A 19,046-nucleotide genomic window follows, 5' to 3' on the forward strand; every position below is an offset into this window, starting at 1 on the left:
ATAATTTATTGTAAAGGGTATCACTAAGTGGCTCTGGCCATTTTGTATCCATAATTACATATATATATATATATATATATATTTTTTTTTTTTCCTCCTGAGACAGCCTCTCCTACCAATTGTATAAACTGAGATCCCCATAAAACCTGGGTATACTTCTGTTTGGCTTTGCTCCCCAAGAGGGGTTTTCTGGGAACCTGTCCTCTGTGGACTTTGGTTCAACCTTGTGAGGGGTCTCCCATCTCCATTTTCTTCCCTGGTCACATGTGAGGTGGATAATAGAGAAAATTTCCTTGAGAGCTGAAAAATGTTTTCAGCCAGCTCTCTACCTATAGAAAGGTCAAAGATCAAAGGTCTCAAAGGTCATGATTTTTTAAAGGCAGATTTTTTTTTAAAAGCTCTTTGTATTATATAAATTTTCACATATGTAAAAATAGAGGGAATTAGTACAGTCAACCCTCATGCATTCAGTAACTAAGAGTCTTTTTTACATCTTAAACATTCAAATTGTTTTTTAGCCTAGACTCACGGTTTCTTTGTCCGTCAACTCTCTCAGAAATTTAATAAGCTTTTTTTTCCATTTGATTCCAGGTGTGCCAGGAGCCACCAGAGTGGTCCTTATTAAGTCATACCTTTCTAAACGTCCTTGTAGTATCCTCGAACCTATCTGACTTAGTTGGTGGGCCCACATCCTTAATCTGTTTTCCCTAAATTATTTCACCATCCGGAAATGATTGCTGGGAACCATATTAACCTTTCGTATCTTATAATGAAGTGATACAATGGCCCTGCTCTTGATTTGGTCTTTGATACTAGGCTAAGTTGATCTTTGTTGTTCAAAGATTTTCTCAACTTATCTCTTACTAGTTGCAGATGAGAATAAATCACCTCATTCAGTCTCTCAAGTCTCTTTTCTCAGCTTTTCTCTACTTTCATACCAGCTTGCAAACTGGCCATATTTTCCTGAGCTCATTTCCTTTTGTAGTTCCTTGTTAAATGCATCCCTCAGCTGCCAATATATACTAATAATTTTCTGTTTACTATCTTTCCCCCCTAAAACCACAATTTCAACAGATTTATTTATCTATCTCCCAGATTATCTCAGGGGATAAATTTACCAAATGTTTGATCATTCAGTTCAGTTCAGTCGCTCAGTCGTGTCCGACTCTTTGTGACCCCATGAACTGCAGCACGCCAGGCCTCCCTGTCCATCACCAACTCCCAGAGTTTACGCAACTTCATGTCCATTGAGTCAGTGATGCCATCCAACCATCTCATCCTCTGTCGTCCCCTTCTCCTCCTGCCCTCAATCTTTCCCAGCATCAGGGTCTTTTCAAATGAGTCAGCTCTTTGCATAAGGTGGCCAAAGTATTGGAGTTTCAGCTTCAACATCAGTCCTTCCAATGAACACCCAGGACTGATCTCTTTTAGGATGGACTGGTTGGATCTCCCTGAAGTCCAAGGGACTCTCAAGAGTCGTCTCCAACACCACAGTTCAAAAGCATCAATTCTTCGGTGCTCAGCATTCTTTATAGTCCAACTCTCACATCCATACATGACCACTGGAAAAACTATAGCCTTGACTAGACGGACCTTTGTTGACAAAGTAATGTCTCTGCTTTTAAATATGCTGTCTAGGTTGGTCATAACTTTCCTTCCAAGGAGTAAGCGTCTTTTAATTTCATGGCTGTAGTCACCATCTGCGGTGATTCTGGAGCCCCAAAAATAAAGTCAACCACTGTTTCCCCATCTATTTGCCATGAAGTGATGGGACTGGATGCCATGATCTTAGTTTTCTGAATGTTGAGCTTTAAGCCAACTTTTTTTTTTTTTTTAAACCAACTTTTTCACTCTCCTCTTTTACTTTCATCAAGAAGCTCTTTAGTTCTTCTTCACTTTCTGCCATAAGGGTGGTGTCATCTGCATATCTTAGGTTATTGATATTTCTGCCAGCAATCTTGATTCCAGCTTGTGCTTCCTCCAGTCCAGCGTTTCTCATGATGTGGTCTGCATACAAGTTAAATAAGCAGGGTGACAATATACAGCCTTGATGTATTCCTTTCCTATTTGGAACCAGTCTGTTGTTCCATGTCCAGTTCTAACTGTTGCTTCCTGACCTGCATACAGATTTCTCGAGAGGCAGGTCAGGTGGTCTGGTATTCCTATCTCTTTCAGAATTTTCCACAGCATAGCATTAATTCCCAGTCGTTAGCCTCTGTTAACAGTTAATTTGCCACCCACAACTTAGCCTGTAAGCCAGTGCCCCTTATTTTAGTCTCTCTCTCTCTTTTTTTTTTTTTTTATCATGGCAAGAATACCTTTCTCCCTTCTAGGTACCAATTTCTATCAGTAAGGATGGACTACAGAGAAACAATCTGTACCCAAATCTTAGTGACTTGAGAACAAAGGTGTATTTCTCTATCATACTGTTTTCAGTATAATTTAACAGGGAGGTTCTGCTCATCATAATTATTTAGTTCCCAGGATGTTGGAGCAGCCAACGTCTCAACATTGTGGGTCACAGATTGCTAGAGGGAAAAGAGAGAGCTCTGTAGGGTCCCTTATGGGCAGTTATCTCTCCTCTACCAAGTAACACTCATCATTTCCATTTATTACACCTTAGTCACCTAGTAGTCCTAAAAGAGAGCAAGGAAGCCTACTATGTGCCAGCAGAGAGGAGAGTCAGAGGTATTTGACAAAGAGCACTGTAGCAAGTGAAAATGAGGAAAAGTGAATCCTCTCCATCTCCCTGCTTAGGAAACCTCAAGTCATTAAATTTTTTTTCTTAAGTATGCAGTTGTTTCCATTTTCATTTGGAAAATTTTTATTCTCTTTTGTAGATAAAGGTATTAATATTGAGAACTTGATTTAGAGATCAGTTAAATATAACCACCTTATATCTAAGCCAAAGTAATATAATTTCAAAAATTATATGTAGTAATTATAGGGTGAAAATTTATATACAAATATATAGGTAAATAATTTAACTTACCATTATTTTTGATATAATGACTTCTTTTCCTTCATAGTTTTATGTTAGTAGGAGAGCCTTTTGCTGGTAAAACAAAAGTTCTGCATATGCTGGCTGATACTCTAACTCTTATGAATGAACGTGGCTGTGGAGAGGAAGAAAAAGTCATTTATAGGACTGTAAACCCCAAATCCATTACTATGGGCCAACTTTTTGGACAATTTGACCCAGTGTCCCATGAGGTAATCCACAGTAGAAACATTCTCTACTCTTACTGACAATGCACATTAAGCCAAGAAATTTGAAATATTTTTATGTTATCACTTTATAGTTTTTTAAGGGAAGCTTTCCAACTCTTCCTTTTTTTCCTCCTCAGTGGACTGATGGTATTGTGGCTAACACTTTTAGAGAATTTGCCTTATCAGAAACACCTGACCGGAAATGGGTTGTATTTGATGGTCCCATTGACACTTTGTGGATAGAGAGCATGAACACAGTACTGGACGATAATAAAAAGGTAAGCCATCACGATTAAAAGTGAAACAGATGCACAGTGTGAGTATACTTAACGCTGCTGTTAAGTCATGTCAGGCTACTGAGCGGTAAACCTAAAATGGTTAACATGGTAAATTTATGTGTGTTTTTTTTTTTTTTACCACAATTAGAAAAAACAAAGCAGATACAGACATGGTTAAGCATGTTATATGTCCAACAACTAAATCCCAAAATTTTAAAATGAAGGATGCAGCAAATTGAAAAAGTTTATAAGTTATCTTTTCAATGAAAACTATGCTGTGGTAAATTCTTTGCTTAGTTTTTTTTTTTTTTTAATTAGAATACAAGTATATTAAAACTACTACATTAGCAGGAAGGCATGGTAATGTAATGGGTGATAATAAGTTATGTGACTATAGTCTTAAGGCTTCTTATAGAACTTTAATGTTTTCAGTTCAGTTCAGTTCAGTTCAGTCGCTCAGTCGTGTCCAACTCTTTGCAACCCCATGAATCGCAGCACACCAGGCCTCCCTGTCCATCACTAACTCCCGGAGTTCACTCAGACTCACATCCATCGAGTCAGTTTAATATTTTAGAAGGAAACAAAAACCCTTCTTTTTTGAAAACATAGACTGCTTCAGTGTTTATATGTGGTACATAACCTTAGAACCTGTGAGATTTAAAAAAAATAAGAAAATGGAAGTCTTATATTTAACTGAGAGATAACATATATAATGTGTAAAATGAATACCAAAGTTTAGAATCTATGATTTTTTTTACATACGCCTACACCCAGATGACCATAATATAAATAAAAATACCTTAAATTTATTGCTCCCTACAAGGTTCACTTAAGTCCCTATGCAATCTGTACATCTTCCCAAAAGCACAATCATTATTCTAACTTGTGCTGTGATAACCTAGTTTTGCCAGTTCTTGAACTTCATGTAAATAGAATCACACCATATAATATTTTCTTTCTTTTGGTCAATACAACAATCTATGATATTAATATTGTAGTTCCATTTTATTTCTTTATTATTCTTTTAATATCTGTATTAGTATTCTACTGTATCAATATACCACAATTTATTTTTATATCTAAATGAAATAATTATACTACTAAGTAAGCAAACTAGTTTAATTAACATTCAAACATATACTCCAGTACTTTATTATAGGTGGTTAGTCATTTGTTTATTATTCAGTCATATTGATTGGACTAACCGGGAAAGCAAAAAGACAAGAAATAGTGATGATTCAGAAGAGAGGGTTAATCAGTTTAGTTGAATCCAAGGTAAGAGAAACCCCAGTAAGACGGTAGGCACTGAGAGAGGGCGTCAGAGGGCAGACAGACTGAAACCATAATCACAGACAACTAGCCAATCTGATCACACTTGTCTAACTCAATGAAACTAAGCCATGCCATGTAGGGCCACCCAAGATGGACAGGTCATGGTGGAGAGTTCTGACAAAATGTGGTCCACTGGAGAAGGGAATGGTAAACCACTGCAGTATTCTTGCCTTGAGAACCGCATGAACAGAATGAAAAGGGAAAAAGATAGGACACTGAAAGATGAACTCCCCAGGTCAGTAGGTGCCCAACATGCTACTGGAGATCAGTGGAGAAATAACTCCAGGAAGAATGAAGAGACAGTGCCAAAGCAAAAACAACACCCAGTTGTGGATGTGACTGGTGATGAAAGTAAAGTCCAATGCTGTAAAGAGCAATATTGCATAGGAACCTGGAATGTTAGGTCCATGAATCAAGACAAATGGGAAGTGGTCAAACAGGAGATGGCAAGAGTGAACGTTGACATTTTAGGAATCAGCGAACTAAATGGGTGAATTTAACTCAGATGACCATTATTTCTACTACTGTGGGCAAGAATCTCTTAGAAGAAATGGACTAGCCATCATAGTTAACAAAACAGTCTGAAATGCAGTACTTGGATGCAATCTCAAAAACGACAGAATGATCTCTGTTCGTTTCCAAGGCAAACCATTCAGTATCACAGTAATCCAAGTCTATGCCCCAACCAGTAATGTTGAAGAAGCTGAAGTTGAATGGTTCTATGAAGACCTGCAAGACCTTTTGGAACTAACACCCAAAAAAGATGTCCTTTTCATTATGGGAGAATGGAATGCAAAAGTAGGAAGTCAAGAAATACCTGGAGTAACAGGCAAATTTGGCTTTCGAGTACAGAATGAAGCAGGGCAAAGGTTGATAGAGTTTTGCCAAGAGAATGCACTGGTCATAGAAAACACACTCTTCCAACAACACAAGAGATTCTACACATGGACATCACCAGATGGTCAACATCGAAATCAGATTGATTATATTCTTTGCAGTCAAAGATGGAGAAGCTCTATACAGTCAGCAAAAATAAGACTGGGAGCTGACTGTGGCTCAGATCATGAACTCCTTATTGCCAAATTCAGACTTAAATTGAAGAAAGTAGGGAAAACTACTACACCATTCAGGTATGACCTAAATCAAATCCCTTATGATTATACAGTGGAAGTGAGAAATAGATTTAAGGGACTAGATCTGATAGACAGAGTGCTTGATGAACTATGGACTGAGGTTCGTGACATTGTACAGGAGTCAGGGATCAAGACCATCCCCATGAAAAAGAAATGCAAAAAGTAAAATGGCTGTCTGAGGAGGCCTTACAAATAGCTGTGAAAAGAAGAGAAGCAAAAAGCAAAGGAGAAAAGGAAAGATATACCCATTTGAATGCAGAGTTGCAAAGAATAGCAAGGAGAGATAAGAAAGCCTTCCTCAGAGATCAGTACAAAGAAATAGAGGAAAACAACAGAATGGGAAAGACTAGAGATCTCTTCAAGAAAATTAGAGATACCAAGGGAACATTTCATGCAAAAATGGGCTTAATAAAGGACAGAAACGGTATGGACCTAACAGAAGCAGAAGATATTAAGAAGAGGTGGCAAGAATACACAGAAGAACTGTACAAAAAGATCTTCACAACCCAGATAATCACGATGGTGTGATCACTCACCTACAGCCAGACATCTTGGAGTGTGAAGTCAAGTGGGCCTTAGAAAGCATCACTACGAACAAAGCTAGTGGAGGTGATGGAATTCCAGTTGAGCTATTCCAAATCCTGAAAGATGATGCTGTGAAAGTGCTGCACTCACTATGCCAGCAAATTTGGAAAACTCAGCAGTGGCCACAGGACTGGAAAAGGTCAGTTTTCATTCCAATCCCAAAGAAAGGCAATGCCAAAGAATGCTCAAACTACCACACAATTGCACTCATCTCACACACTAGTAAAGTAATGCTCAAAATTCTCCAAGCCAGGCTTCAGCAATATGTGAACCGTGAACTTCCTGATGTTCAAGCTGGTTTTAGAAAAGGCAGAGGAACCAGAGATCAAATTGCCAACATCCGCTGGATCATGGAAAAAGCAAGAGAGTTCCAGAAGAGCATCTATTTCTGCTTTATTGACTATGCCAAAGCCTTTGACTGTGTGGATCACAATAAACTGTGGAAAATTCTTCAAGAGATGGGAATAGCAGACCACCTGACCTGCCTCTTGAGAAATTGTATACAGGTCAGGAAGCAACAGTTAGAACTAGACATGGAGCAACAGACCGGTTCCAAATCAGAAAAGGAGTATGTCAAGGCTGTATATTGTCACCTTGCTTATTTAACTTGTATGCAGAGTACATCTTGAGAAACACTGGACTGGAGGAAGCACAAGCTGGAATCAAGATTGCTGGCAGAAATATCAATAACCTCAGATATGCAAATAACACCACCCTTATGGCAGAAAGTGAAGAGGAACTAAAAAGCCTCTTGATAAAAGTGAAAGAGGAGAGTGAAAAAGTTGGCTTAAAGCTCAACATTCAGAAAACTAAGATCATAGCATCCAGTCTCATCACTTCATGGCAAATAGATGGATAAACAGTGGAAACAGTGGCTGACTTTATTTTTGGGGCTCCAGAATCACTGCAGATGGTGACTGCAGCCATGAAATTAAAAGACGCTTACTCCTTGGAAGGAAAGTTATGACCAACCTAGACGGTATATTAAAAAGCAGAGACATTACTTTGCCAACAAAGGTCCGTCTAGTCAAGGCTATGGTTTTTCCAGTGGTCATGTATGGATGTGAGAGTTGGACTATAAAGAAAGCTAAGTGCTGAAGAATTGATGCTTTTGAATTGTGGTGTTGGAGAAGACTCTTGAGAGTCTCTTGGACTGCAAGGAGATTCAACCAGTCCATTCTGAAGGAGATCAGTCCTGGGTGTTCATCAGAAGGACTGATGTTGAAGCTGAAACTCCAATACTTTGGCCACCTGATGTGAAGAGCTGACTCATTTGAAAAGATCCTGATGCTGGGAAAGATTGAAGGCAGAGCAGGAGAAGGGGACAACAGAGGATGAGATGGTTTGATGGCATCACCTACTCAATGGACATGAGTTTTCATAAACTCCAAGAGTTGGTGATGGACAGGGAGGCCTGGTGTGCTGCAGTCCATGAGGTTGCAAAGTCAGACAGGACTGAGTGACTGAACTGAACTGAAGGACTCAGAGCCTGGTGGAAGGATTGTTTCATATCAGATGAGAGGGGAGCAGGAAAGGTGAATGTGTGGCTTTAATAGTGGAAATTTTGAAGGCAAATTATTTTTTTCTCGATGTCCTCATGGAGTGATTTATTAGGATTCCATCTCAAGGCAGTGGGTGGGTGGCAGGGACTCCAAGCCCCTAACGAACCGTTTGCATGTGGAGCATGCCAACAGTGCACCTGGTCAAGGGCAGACATGGTGCTATAGAGGCGACCTGGACACAGAACGTGGGGCAAGGAATGAGGCTCGGGTGATGGATCCGTAAACAGGGGCCTAGTCTCCCCAACCCTCGTAGGCAGAGGAGGAAAAATAAGGCTCATACTTTTCATAAAACACCCATTTGCTGGGTACTTTCTTTCTCCTTATCTTGAAAAATAATAAAAACACGGGGGAAAAAAATCTCAAAAGAAAAGAAAGGAATAAAACGGTAAGAAGGTGAGAGATGGGAGGCCAGGGGGAGCCTGACCACGGTAGGGCTAGGGCGTCTGCCCACTGCGCCTCAGCCTCCTCCCTTCTTGGCCCCGGGGCCTGGCTCCCAAAGCCCCACCAGTGGGTCCCTGAGAGAAGGTGCGGGGCCTCGGCGGAGTCTCCGGGGGCCAGAGGCAAGAGGCCCACTGGCCTGCTGCTGGGTTCAGCTCGGGTTTGGGCCCAGCGAGTGGGGGCGCTGGCTGTGCGGTCTATCTGGGTTCAGCCCCCACAGGTCTGGGCCCCAGCAGACGCCGGCAGTCCCAGGTGCAGCTCGTGGGTTTGATGCGCTCCCGCTGCTCTCGGAAATGCGGGAAGGACGGCCGTGCGAGGGCGTCCGGGTGCCCGCAGTGCATCATGGCCTCGTATGGACGGGCGGGCGGCCGTCGGGGGCGTCTGTCAGTCTGGTAGCCCTTTCCAGCCGCGGGGCCACGTCCTTCAGGGATGGATTCTTGGGTAAGACACTCGGCCGGAAGAGTAGATTTTTCCCAGAGAAGGATCTCGAAACGCCACACGTCCGACTCGGTGGAGAACTTCCTCTCTGTCAGGGCCTCGGGGGCCTCCCTCTGGATCGGCAGCTTGCGGGTGTCCTGGGTGCTGGAGGCCGCCTCGGTGAGGCCGGAGCCGCTGACCTGGGCCACGTGGTCCCTCGGACACCAGCACCTCCAGGTGTCCCACGGCCTCGCTGACGTCTAGGAAGAACTCGAGGAGATAGTCTCCTCCCAGTACCGACCGAGCCCTCACAGGTAGTCCCCCAGGACCCCTCAGCCGTGTTCTCGGCGACGATGTAGACCCGCCTTCCTCCTCTCCGGTCAGGCCCAGGAGCTGCACCAGGTGTACGCTGAAGTTGCGTCAGGACCCAGGCTTCAGCCCGGAAGGCCCGGACAGGAGCGTCATTCTTAACGGCGACCTTGTTCGTTCCCTCGGTAGTTGCCCAGCATCACGCCTCCAAACTCTCGGTTCCCAGTGGTCTGCACCAGCTTCAGACCCTTCCTGTTTAGCGCCTCCGTGACGTCTGGCCTGTCCCTCTGATCTGAGGTGCAGTGCTCCTCCAGCTGCCTGAGGTCCTCGTGGGTGCTGAGTTTGCTGGCTTGGTCCAGGATGCGGTGGCGTGCCTGGGGCTAGCTGGTGGTCTCCCGCATCAGGACAGGCCTGTCTGGTGGGCACAGTGGCTCCTCTGCCTGCTCCGCACGGTCTGGCCGTGGAACCAGGCCGTGAAGCTGAGTTCCATGCCTCTGCCTTCATGCCCTCCAGCTTCGGGACGTGGTTGTCTGGGGCGATGCCCTTGTGGCTCGCCTTATTCTTGGCTTTGTACCAATTGGGGTCCTTGGTGACAGCCACTTGCTGAGCACGTCTTCTTTGCCTAAGGGAGGGTCTTTCTTGGTAGCGCAGTGAAAGTTGTACTTGGCAATATAGTCTGTATGAGAGGGCCAGGCAACCTGAGTTGCTGACATCTTCTCATTACATCTGGCGTTCCCCCAGTCACAGGAAGGTGGACCTGTCACTTGGTACCATAAGAGCGCTGCCGTCCCGGCCCCCTCATTGCGGGCAGCATCAGTGGCCTGTGGAACAGTCCATAGTGTGGGGAGGGGCACAGGGGTCCTGGGGGCTGCGGTACAAAGAAGTCTGTGTGCGAAAGAAAGGGGAGGAGAGACAGCCAGACAGAGGCAGGGGGATGGCTCTGTGCCCTGGTGGAGGAGGGAAGAGAGGTGCGGGGGTGGGGACGGGGGTTGGGAGGGAGTTCGGGTTAGTAAACAATGTAGCTGGGCCGCAAACCACAGTGGTTGGACTTGGGGACATCGCTCTGGCAGCCCAGGGCTGCCCCCGGCATCTGGATGAGGGCCAAGGGGCCCAGCCGCCATAGGCTGGCTGGGATGTGGTAGACAGGAAGCCCGGGTGTGGCCCTGACACCGCGGCAACCTGAATTGCCGACGTCTTGGAAGATTTGACAAATCCTTTGGACGATTTATTTTTTTCTTTGTGAAGCGGTAGACCGTGGTTCTTTGTACACTGGAGAAAGGGGAAGATTTAAATTAGCCATCAAGGAAAATGGAAAAGAGAGCTGCCTAGGAAAACGAAGACGCATATCTGGGTGTTATGGAGAACCCGATAGACTTAAGACCATGAATTCTAAGTTTAGTGCTGACATCTGCCTCTGTGAGATTTTCTCTACCAATCTAAGCACTTTAGATGTAGGTGTAGTTCAAGTTGCTAGACTGGAAATACAGAAAGACTTTAAATATATTGACAGGAGAATGCTAGAAATGCTGACCATAGAACAGAAGCTACCTAATGAAAGAAGTGAAAACAACAGGGGAATGAAAATCTCTGAAAATAAAGAGCAAATTTAGTAGGAGTCAACGAGTGAGAGAGCTGTATAGATGGGAGACATTATTAAAAGTTAATGACAATAACAAACATGGAAGCCAAGGAGACTGAGAAAATAGAATAGCTTTAATAATAATGAATAAGATAGTTATTTGGCAGAAAAGACACAGTTGATAAATTCAGTTTTTTACATATTTGACTAAAGAGGAATGTTTTAGATTAAAAGAGACCCAGAAGTGAAGTGAAGTCGCTCAGTTGTGTCCGACTCTTTGCGACCCCATAGACGGTAGCCTACCAGGCTCCGCGGTCCATGGGATTTTCCAGGCAAGAATACTGGAGTGGGCTGCCATTTCCTTCTCCAGGGGAATCTTCCCAACCCAGGGATCGAACCCAGGTCTCCTGCATTGCAGACAGACGCTTTACTATCTGAGCCACTAGGGAAGCTATCAGATCAGATCAGATCAGATCAGTCGCTCAGTCTTGTCCGACTCTTTGCGACCCCATGAATCGCAGCACGCCAGGCCTCCCTGTCCATCACCAACTCCCGGAGTTCACTCAGACTCATGTCCATCAAGTCAGTGATGCCATCCAGCCATCTCATCCTCTGACGTCCCCTTCTCCTCCTGCCCCCAATCCCTCCCAACATCAGAGTCTTTTCCAACGAGTCAACTCTTTGCATGAGGTGCCCAAAGTACTGGAGTTTCAGCTTTAGCATCATTCCTTCCAAAGAAATCCCAGGGCTGATCTCCTTCAGAATGGACTGGTTGGATCTCCTTGCAGTCCAAGGGACTCTCAAGAGTCTTCTCCAACACCACAGTTCAAAAGCATCAATTCTTCCGTGCTCAGCCTTCTTCACAGTCCAACTCTCACATCCATACATGACCACAGGAAAAACCATAGCCTTGACTAGACGAACCTTTGTTGGCAAAGTAATGTCTCTGCTTTTCAATATGCTATCTAGGTTGGTCATAACTTTCCTTCCAAGGAGTAAGCATCTTTTAATTTCATGGTTGCAGTCACCATCTGTAGTGATTTTGGAGCCCAGAAAAATAAAGTCTGACACTGTTTCCACTGTTTCCCCATCTATTTCCCATGAAGTGGTGGGACCGGATGCCATGATCTTTGTTTTCTGAATGTTGAGCTTTAAGCCAACTTTTTCACTCTCCTCTTTCACTTTCATCAAGAAGCTCTTTAGTTCCTCTTCACTTTCTGCCATAAGGGTGGTGTCATCTGCATATCTGAGGTTACTGATATTTCTCCCGGCAATCTTGATTCGTTTGTGTTTCTTCCAGTCCAGCGTTTCTCATGATGTACTCTGCATATAAGTTAAATAAACAGGGTGACGATATACAGCCTTGACGAACTCCTTTTCCTGTTTGGAACCAGTCTGTTGTTCCATGTCCAGTTCTAACTGTTGCTTCCTGACCTGCGTACAAAGTTTATACAAAGGCCGGGCAAGTTCCCCATAACCCTGAATCCAAATGCAACAGTAACCTGTGATTCCCTAAAATCTTCTCAATTGTCTTAAAGTCATAGGTAGGGGATGATTTAGTATAGGTTTAATTCTCTCAGGGCCTATGGCCCTAGTTCCTTCTGATATGATTAGGTCCAGATATAGGTGTAGTTCAGGTTGCTAGACTGGAAATACAGAAAGACTTTAAATATATTGACAGGAGGATGCTAGAAATGCTGGACCATAGAACAGAAGCTACCTAATGAAAGAAGTGAAAACAACAGGGGACTGAAAATCTCTGAAAATAAAGAGCAAATTTAGTAGGAGTCAACGAGTGAGAGAGCTGTATAGATAGGAGACATTATTAAAAGTTAATGACAATTATAAACGGGGAAGCCAAGGTCTCTCTATAAAGAGACCCAGAGGAGACTGCAAATCCAATGCACGGTCCTTGATTCAATTTTGGTCTGAATAAATCAGTTGAAAAGACATTCCTGACACAACTGAGAACATTTGAGTATTGGCTAAGTATTAGATGATATTAAGGAATCATTGGTAATTGTGTTAGATGTGATAATGTTATTGTGGTTATACAGGAAAATCCTTATTTTAAAAGATTAATATTGACTTATTTGGATGTGAAATGCCATGATATTTGTAATGATCTTTAAAATACTTTTTAAAAAGACAAAGCAAATATGGCAAAATGTTACCATTGGTTAACTCTACAAGATGAGTATATGAATATTCATAGTATTCTCTACTTTTTATATTTCTCTTTTATTAATAAAAAGTCTTACAACTATAAAATCTGTAGTATTTCATGTAATTTTTAATAACAAAAACTGACATTAGTATAGGATTTTGTAGTTTTTTCAATATATCATGTAGTTCCCGTCTCCCCTCCTCATATGAGAGAAGACAGAGCTAGACTTAGAATTTAGATTTAAGATTTTTCTGGCTTCCATCCTAAGACTTCCATCCTAAGACTTCCTCCTAGGGTTATATCCTAGGAGGTACTTTAATAAGTAGAATAAACTTCTATCTGAGAAGTTTTAGATTTTTTAAAATAAACTTTTGAAAAATCATTGCCTTCAGCTTTGCCTTATGAGTGGAGAAATCATTCAGATGTCCCCTCAAATGAGCCTCATCTTTGAAACAATGGACCTTTCCCAGGCTTCAGTAAGTTCATAATTTATTATAATACTAGTTTATTCGTTTGTTCACTGAGTCATAAGTCTTTTGTTCTGTATTGTTTCTTTATTAAATCGTAAAAAATTATTGGAGTGTAGTTGATTTACAGTGTTGTGTTAGTTTCAGGAATAAATCGTTTTTATTATGTGTCAGAAAGTGAGTTAGGCACAAAAAATACAAAGATGAATAAGACAGTGTATGCTCATTTAGAGAGGATGAGAAGCATGCTAATATATTATATATATATATATCTCCTGATATAGAGGTACATGTTAGTGCTCTAAGAATAAGGAGGGGGCAAGTGCCCAAGCGAGGAATGGGTAGAGGAAGAGGATGTGGGACAATGTTTGAGCGTTTGATCCAGTTTTGAGGGGTAAGACTTCTCTGTGGAGATTGGTTGGGGCTTGGCACTCCAAATCATGACAAGATGTCTTGAAAGACTTGGAGCCATGACATATCTGGGGATCTGTAACTGCAGAGAGTTTCATCTAGTGTATGTGATGCTATAGAGGAAGACAGGAGCCAGATCATGAAGGACCTTATAAGTGATGCAAAGAATTGTTTAATAACTTCCAGATTGGAAAATGAAAACTTGTCTGTTTTCCTGTAGCCTGCCACTGTAAGCCGCTGTGGCATGATTTATTTGGAGCCCTCACAGTTGGGATGGAAACCACTTGTGTCTTCATGGTTGAATTCACTGAAAGGACCTCTACAGGAACCAGATCACCAAGCTCTTCTGAGAGGACTTTTTGACTGGTTAATAAAGCCCACTTTAAAGCTCCGTAAGAAAAAATGCAAGGTAACATTATAATTCTCTTATCTACTCTAATTTCTTTACTTTCCATTCAACTCGACTAAGTTTAAAGTCAGGATGGTAGGATAAATAAATCTTTTCTACTTAGACATATAATATCCACTTTTTTAAAAAATCAAAAGATTTATTATGAACATCCATGATTCATATGCAGTTGTAAGAAATAATACAGAGAGATCCCACATACACTTCACCTGATTTTCCCCCATGGCAACATTTTGCAAGACTGTATTATAATATCACAACAAGGATATTGACATTGATAACACCTGCTGATCTTATTTACATTTCCCTAGTTATCCTTGTACTCATGTGTCTCTGTGTGTGTATGTGTCTCTATTCATGTGCATGCGTTTATCCAGCATTTATGTGTTTTTAATTTTAATATGTATGCTTAAAGTGTACAAGATGATTTGATATACATACATGTAGTGAAATGAATGGGCTTCCCTGGTAGCTCAGCTGGTAAAGAATCCGCCTGTAATGCAGGAGACCCTGGTTTGATTCCTGGATTGGGAAGATCCCCTGGAGAAAGGAATGGCTACCCACTCCAGTATTCTTGCCTGGAGAGTGAAATGATTATCACAGTCAGGATAATTACCATACCTCCTCAAATAGTTAACACATTTGTGTGTATGTGTGTGTGATGAGAGCAGCTAAATCTGCTGTCATAGCAAATCTTCAGTATTGATACATATTGTACAGTATTACTAACTGTAGTTATCACACTGTATATTAGATCTCTCAGACTTATTCATCCTGCATAACTGTAACTTTGTACTGTTTGCCCATCGCCCCATTTCTCCCACCTCCTTCCCACTTGTAACCTCTGTTTTACTCTGCTTCTTTTTATGTATTCAACTTTTAGATCATGCATATAAGGGAGATCATGCAGTTTTTTCCTTTCTGTATCTGGCTTATTTCTCTTAGCATAATGTCCTCAAGTTTTGTCTATGTTGTTGCAAATGGCAGGATTTTCTTTTTTAAGAATGAATATTATTCTATTATATATCTACCACAATATCTTTATCCATTCATCCACCAGTGGACAGTTAGGTGTTTCCATATCTTGGCTGTTGTGAATAATGCTTCAGTGAATATGGGAGCACAGATATCTCCTTGAGGTACTTATTTTATTTCCTTTGAGTGTATACCTAGAAGAGGGGTTGCTGGATCATACGGTAGTTCTATTTTTAGTTTTTTGAGGCCCCTCCATACCTTTGCACTAATAATGACTGGACTAATTTACCTTTCCACAGCCAGTGTGCAAGGGTTGTTTTTCTCCACATTCTCACCAACTCTAGTTATCTTTTATCTTTTTTATAATATCCATCCTAACAGGTGTGAGGTGATATATCATTGTGGTTTTGATTTGCATTTCCTTATTGATTAGTGAGGTTAACTGACTTTTCATATACCTCTGGACCATTAGTATGTTGTCTTTAATTTCAGTATCACTTCTTTGCAGAGATAATTTGTTTTATTTTCATATCTCCTAGCTCAATATACAGGTAGACTGTATTTTTGATAAATGTTTGTTGAATAAATAGATGAATAAATAACTGTTATAAACTTCATTTCTACTGTCTCTAGAGCACTGTTTATTCTCTTACTAATTTTCATTTCTCAGAGAATTCAGAAGAAGAATATGTTTCACACAATTGCGTAACGTATTATGCTAGACTAAAATATTTCAGAGGCTTTTTTTATCATGGCTGCAATTTAAATTCTTTAACTTTTATAGAGACTGTGAAAAGTATGTTTTTTAAAGTGAAACACTTATTTTCTTTTATTATGTATATAAGATGAAAGTAAAGTATCTTATCCTTTTCACTTTGAAGGAACTGATTCCAACAAGCGATAGCAATGTGGTTGTCTCTCTCACACGCCTCTTTGAAGTACTGCTCTGCAACGCGGTGGAGAACGATCCTACCAGCAAGCATATTCGTGTTTGGATTATGGTTGGTTTATATTTATTGTGTTTTTTAAGTTATAGAATAAAAGGTGCCTCTGGCAAATGTTGCTTGTCTTGAGAAAGACATTACAAGACCCAGAGCTATTTTTTGATAAGCACCAAAAGAATACCAGAAGACATTAAAGTTGCCTTGATCTGGTATTCTAATTTATAAGACAATTTAGAGAAAGTAAAATATGTCAGAATAAATCAAAATGCCCTATTATTTATGAAATATCATAATTTGATAGACAGTAGAGTGACTTAATATTAAACCAATATGGCCTTTAGGTGAATTGATCTTGTCTCAATGTTAAGCTAGAGTGTAAGCTATAACAAAGTGACGACAAAAGACTAGGAGCAGGCATCCAACCAGCTGGGTGGCGCATTGCAGGCCGAATCCAGAGAGCATGTAGGTAGGAAGGAGTCAGTGGTCCAGGTTAGTTAATGTCTAGAGAGCAGAGAATGGCAGAGAATCAGGCTCTCAGGGAGCCAAACGAAAGAGGTGTTCTATTCTCTCCCCTGGCCTACGCTACTTTCCTGCCCACCACCAATTCTCAGATTCCTTAACCTCCTCTATGCAATCCATCTACTCTTCTACCCTGTGATAATAGCAGTTCTCTCTCATTGTTTTCCCTTTACTTTGTTGCCACAGAAAATTTTCTCTTAAAACGTATTTGATAGACTTTTCTATCTAGATAAGGCATGTACCTAGAGCAAAAATCAAGACAAAAGTAGGTTTTCCATCCACACCAGTCCCCCAGCCACCCTCCAGCAGCCACCATTACCAGTGCCTCATGTAGCCTGCTAGAGACATTTGGTACATGTCCTCTTTTACATTGGCTCAGATGGTAAATAGTCTGCCTGCAATGCAAAAGACCCAGGTTTGATCCCTGGGTTAGGAAGACCCCCTAGAGAAGGGAATGGCTATCCATTCCAGTATTCTTGCCTGGAGAATTCCATGAACAGAGGAGCCTGGTGGGCTACAGTCCATGGGGTCACAAAGAGTCAGACACGACTGCGACTAACACACACACACTATTTTATACGTGTTAACATACTATGCATACTGATTTGCATTTTTTCTCACTATGTATTTTGGAGATCATTCCATATTAATATTGTGGTACCTTTTTTCCCTAAACAGCTATACATATTCCAGTGTATATAGCTTATTCCAGTTAAGTTGATCTCTATTTGAGTTGCTTCAAATATTTTGCTACCGCAAACAGTGCTGCAGTAAATATTCTTGTACATTTATCATTTTAACCAGCAAGAATATATTTAAAGATAAACCCACTAAAAGAGAAACCCCTAGGTTATATGGCATGAGCATTTTAAATTTAGACACATTGCCAGAGTAATGATTTTTTATGTAGCTGAGATGTGCTCCATTCCACATTATTTGTAAATCTGATCTTTTCCAAGTAGGTTAACTAGAACTCAATATATTAAATTTTAATCTGTTAAAAGTCTCTTTTAAATAATTAGTTTAAATTAAACTTTTTCCTTTTTAAACCAACAGGCTTGCTTTATATTTTCTTTAATTTGGTCCATTGGAGGAAGCTGTGATACAGATGGTCGCATTGTTTTTGATGTTTACATACGAATAGTCTTAATGGGAAAAGATGAAAACAACCCAATACCTGATTCTGTGGGTAAATGGGAATGCAACTTTGATGAAAAAGGCCTAGTCTATGACTACATGTATGAGGTATGATGTAAGATGCTTGTTATGATAAACCATAGAACACAAGGTCTTAGATCAGTGGTCAAAACTGGGTTCCCATCCTAGAGTTCTCTGACTCCTGTGGTTAGCTTTTAGTCCCTTCTCTTTCGTTTCTCCTCCTATAACTTCTTCCCCAGTGGCTTCCCCAGTGGCTCGGAGAGTAAAGAATCTGCCTGCAATGCAGGAGACCTGGGTTCGATTCCTGGGTTGGGAAAATCCCCTGGAGAAGGAAATGGCAACCCACTCCAGTATTCTTACCTAGAAAATCCCATGGACAGAGGAGCCTGTAGGGCTCCTGTAGCGGGCTACAGTACATGGGGTTGTAAAGAGTTGGACACGACTGAGCAACTAACACACCAACTGATAACTCGTGGACAGTATAGATCCACTTGTTTGAAGAATATTTTATAATTTCAGATTTATGTTAAATCTGTTTTCTCTAATTTAAAAAAGAATTCACAAAAATATCCTTTTAAACAGCAAGCATTTACATAATCATTGATTCATGCAGATTTTACTTCACAAAGCCATAAGGTCTGGATAGAGCCTTATTACAATTTTACCTGAATCTCAAAGTCTGTAGATGAAAAAGCAAACCTAGAAAGGCTACTGGCTAGCACAGCCAGGACTTGAACCCAATTCTCCTGATTGCCAGTGTAGAAAGGTCTCTCTAAAACCCTGCTAACACAGAATTTTAAGAATAAGACCAAAAGGATAGTTTCATTCACATTAGTCACACTGAGAAGTCAATAAAATATCGCCTGAAACTGAAAAATCAAGAGATGATAACCCAAGCATATTCTTTAACAGTTGAAGGTAAAAAAAGAAAAATAGAGTTGAAGGTAAATATCAAAATATCTAGCTGAAAGAGGCAAAGGTAAGTTGCTGTTGGAGAGGAGAAAATGAGTGGGAAACTGATCTTTTTCCTTACCTTATAAACTTGGGCTCTAAAATATGTACACATATAGCTTTGATAAAAATAAAAGATAAAACCTCAGAAATTAAGAACATGAATTACTAAAGAATCATTTACCCAGACTTGCAAAATTAC

General features: G+C 41.0%; 1 protein-coding gene and 1 pseudogene across 12 annotated transcripts in view; one reads left to right on the forward strand and one right to left on the reverse strand.

Annotated features, from left to right (window-relative positions):
* DNAH12 (dynein axonemal heavy chain 12) overlaps window positions 1-19,046 on the forward strand; it is a 191,444-nt gene that overhangs the window by 84,323 nt on the left and 88,075 nt on the right. For 11 of the 12 annotated variants that reach the window (XM_061396580.1, XM_061396577.1, XM_061396583.1 and 8 more), the window contains 6 exons: window positions 3,030-3,213; window positions 3,348-3,488; window positions 13,403-13,486; window positions 14,109-14,297; window positions 16,154-16,273; window positions 17,792-17,980. In XM_061396580.1, coding sequence (XP_061252564.1) covers window positions 3,030-3,213; window positions 3,348-3,488; window positions 13,403-13,486; window positions 14,109-14,297; window positions 16,154-16,273; window positions 17,792-17,980 — 907 coding nt within the window. Of the gene's footprint in view, window positions 1-3,029; window positions 3,214-3,347; window positions 3,489-13,402; window positions 13,487-14,108; window positions 14,298-16,153; window positions 16,274-17,791; window positions 17,981-19,046 lie in introns of those variants that run through there. The other variant, XM_061396586.1, reaches the window with a different exon arrangement.
* Window positions 8,746-9,977, reverse strand: LOC133235638 (tyrosine-protein kinase CSK-like; annotated as a pseudogene).

This window comes from Bos javanicus, chromosome 22 (assembly GCF_032452875.1).
Source record: "Bos javanicus breed banteng chromosome 22, ARS-OSU_banteng_1.0, whole genome shotgun sequence".
Classification (NCBI taxonomy): Eukaryota; Metazoa; Chordata; class Mammalia; order Artiodactyla; family Bovidae; genus Bos; species Bos javanicus.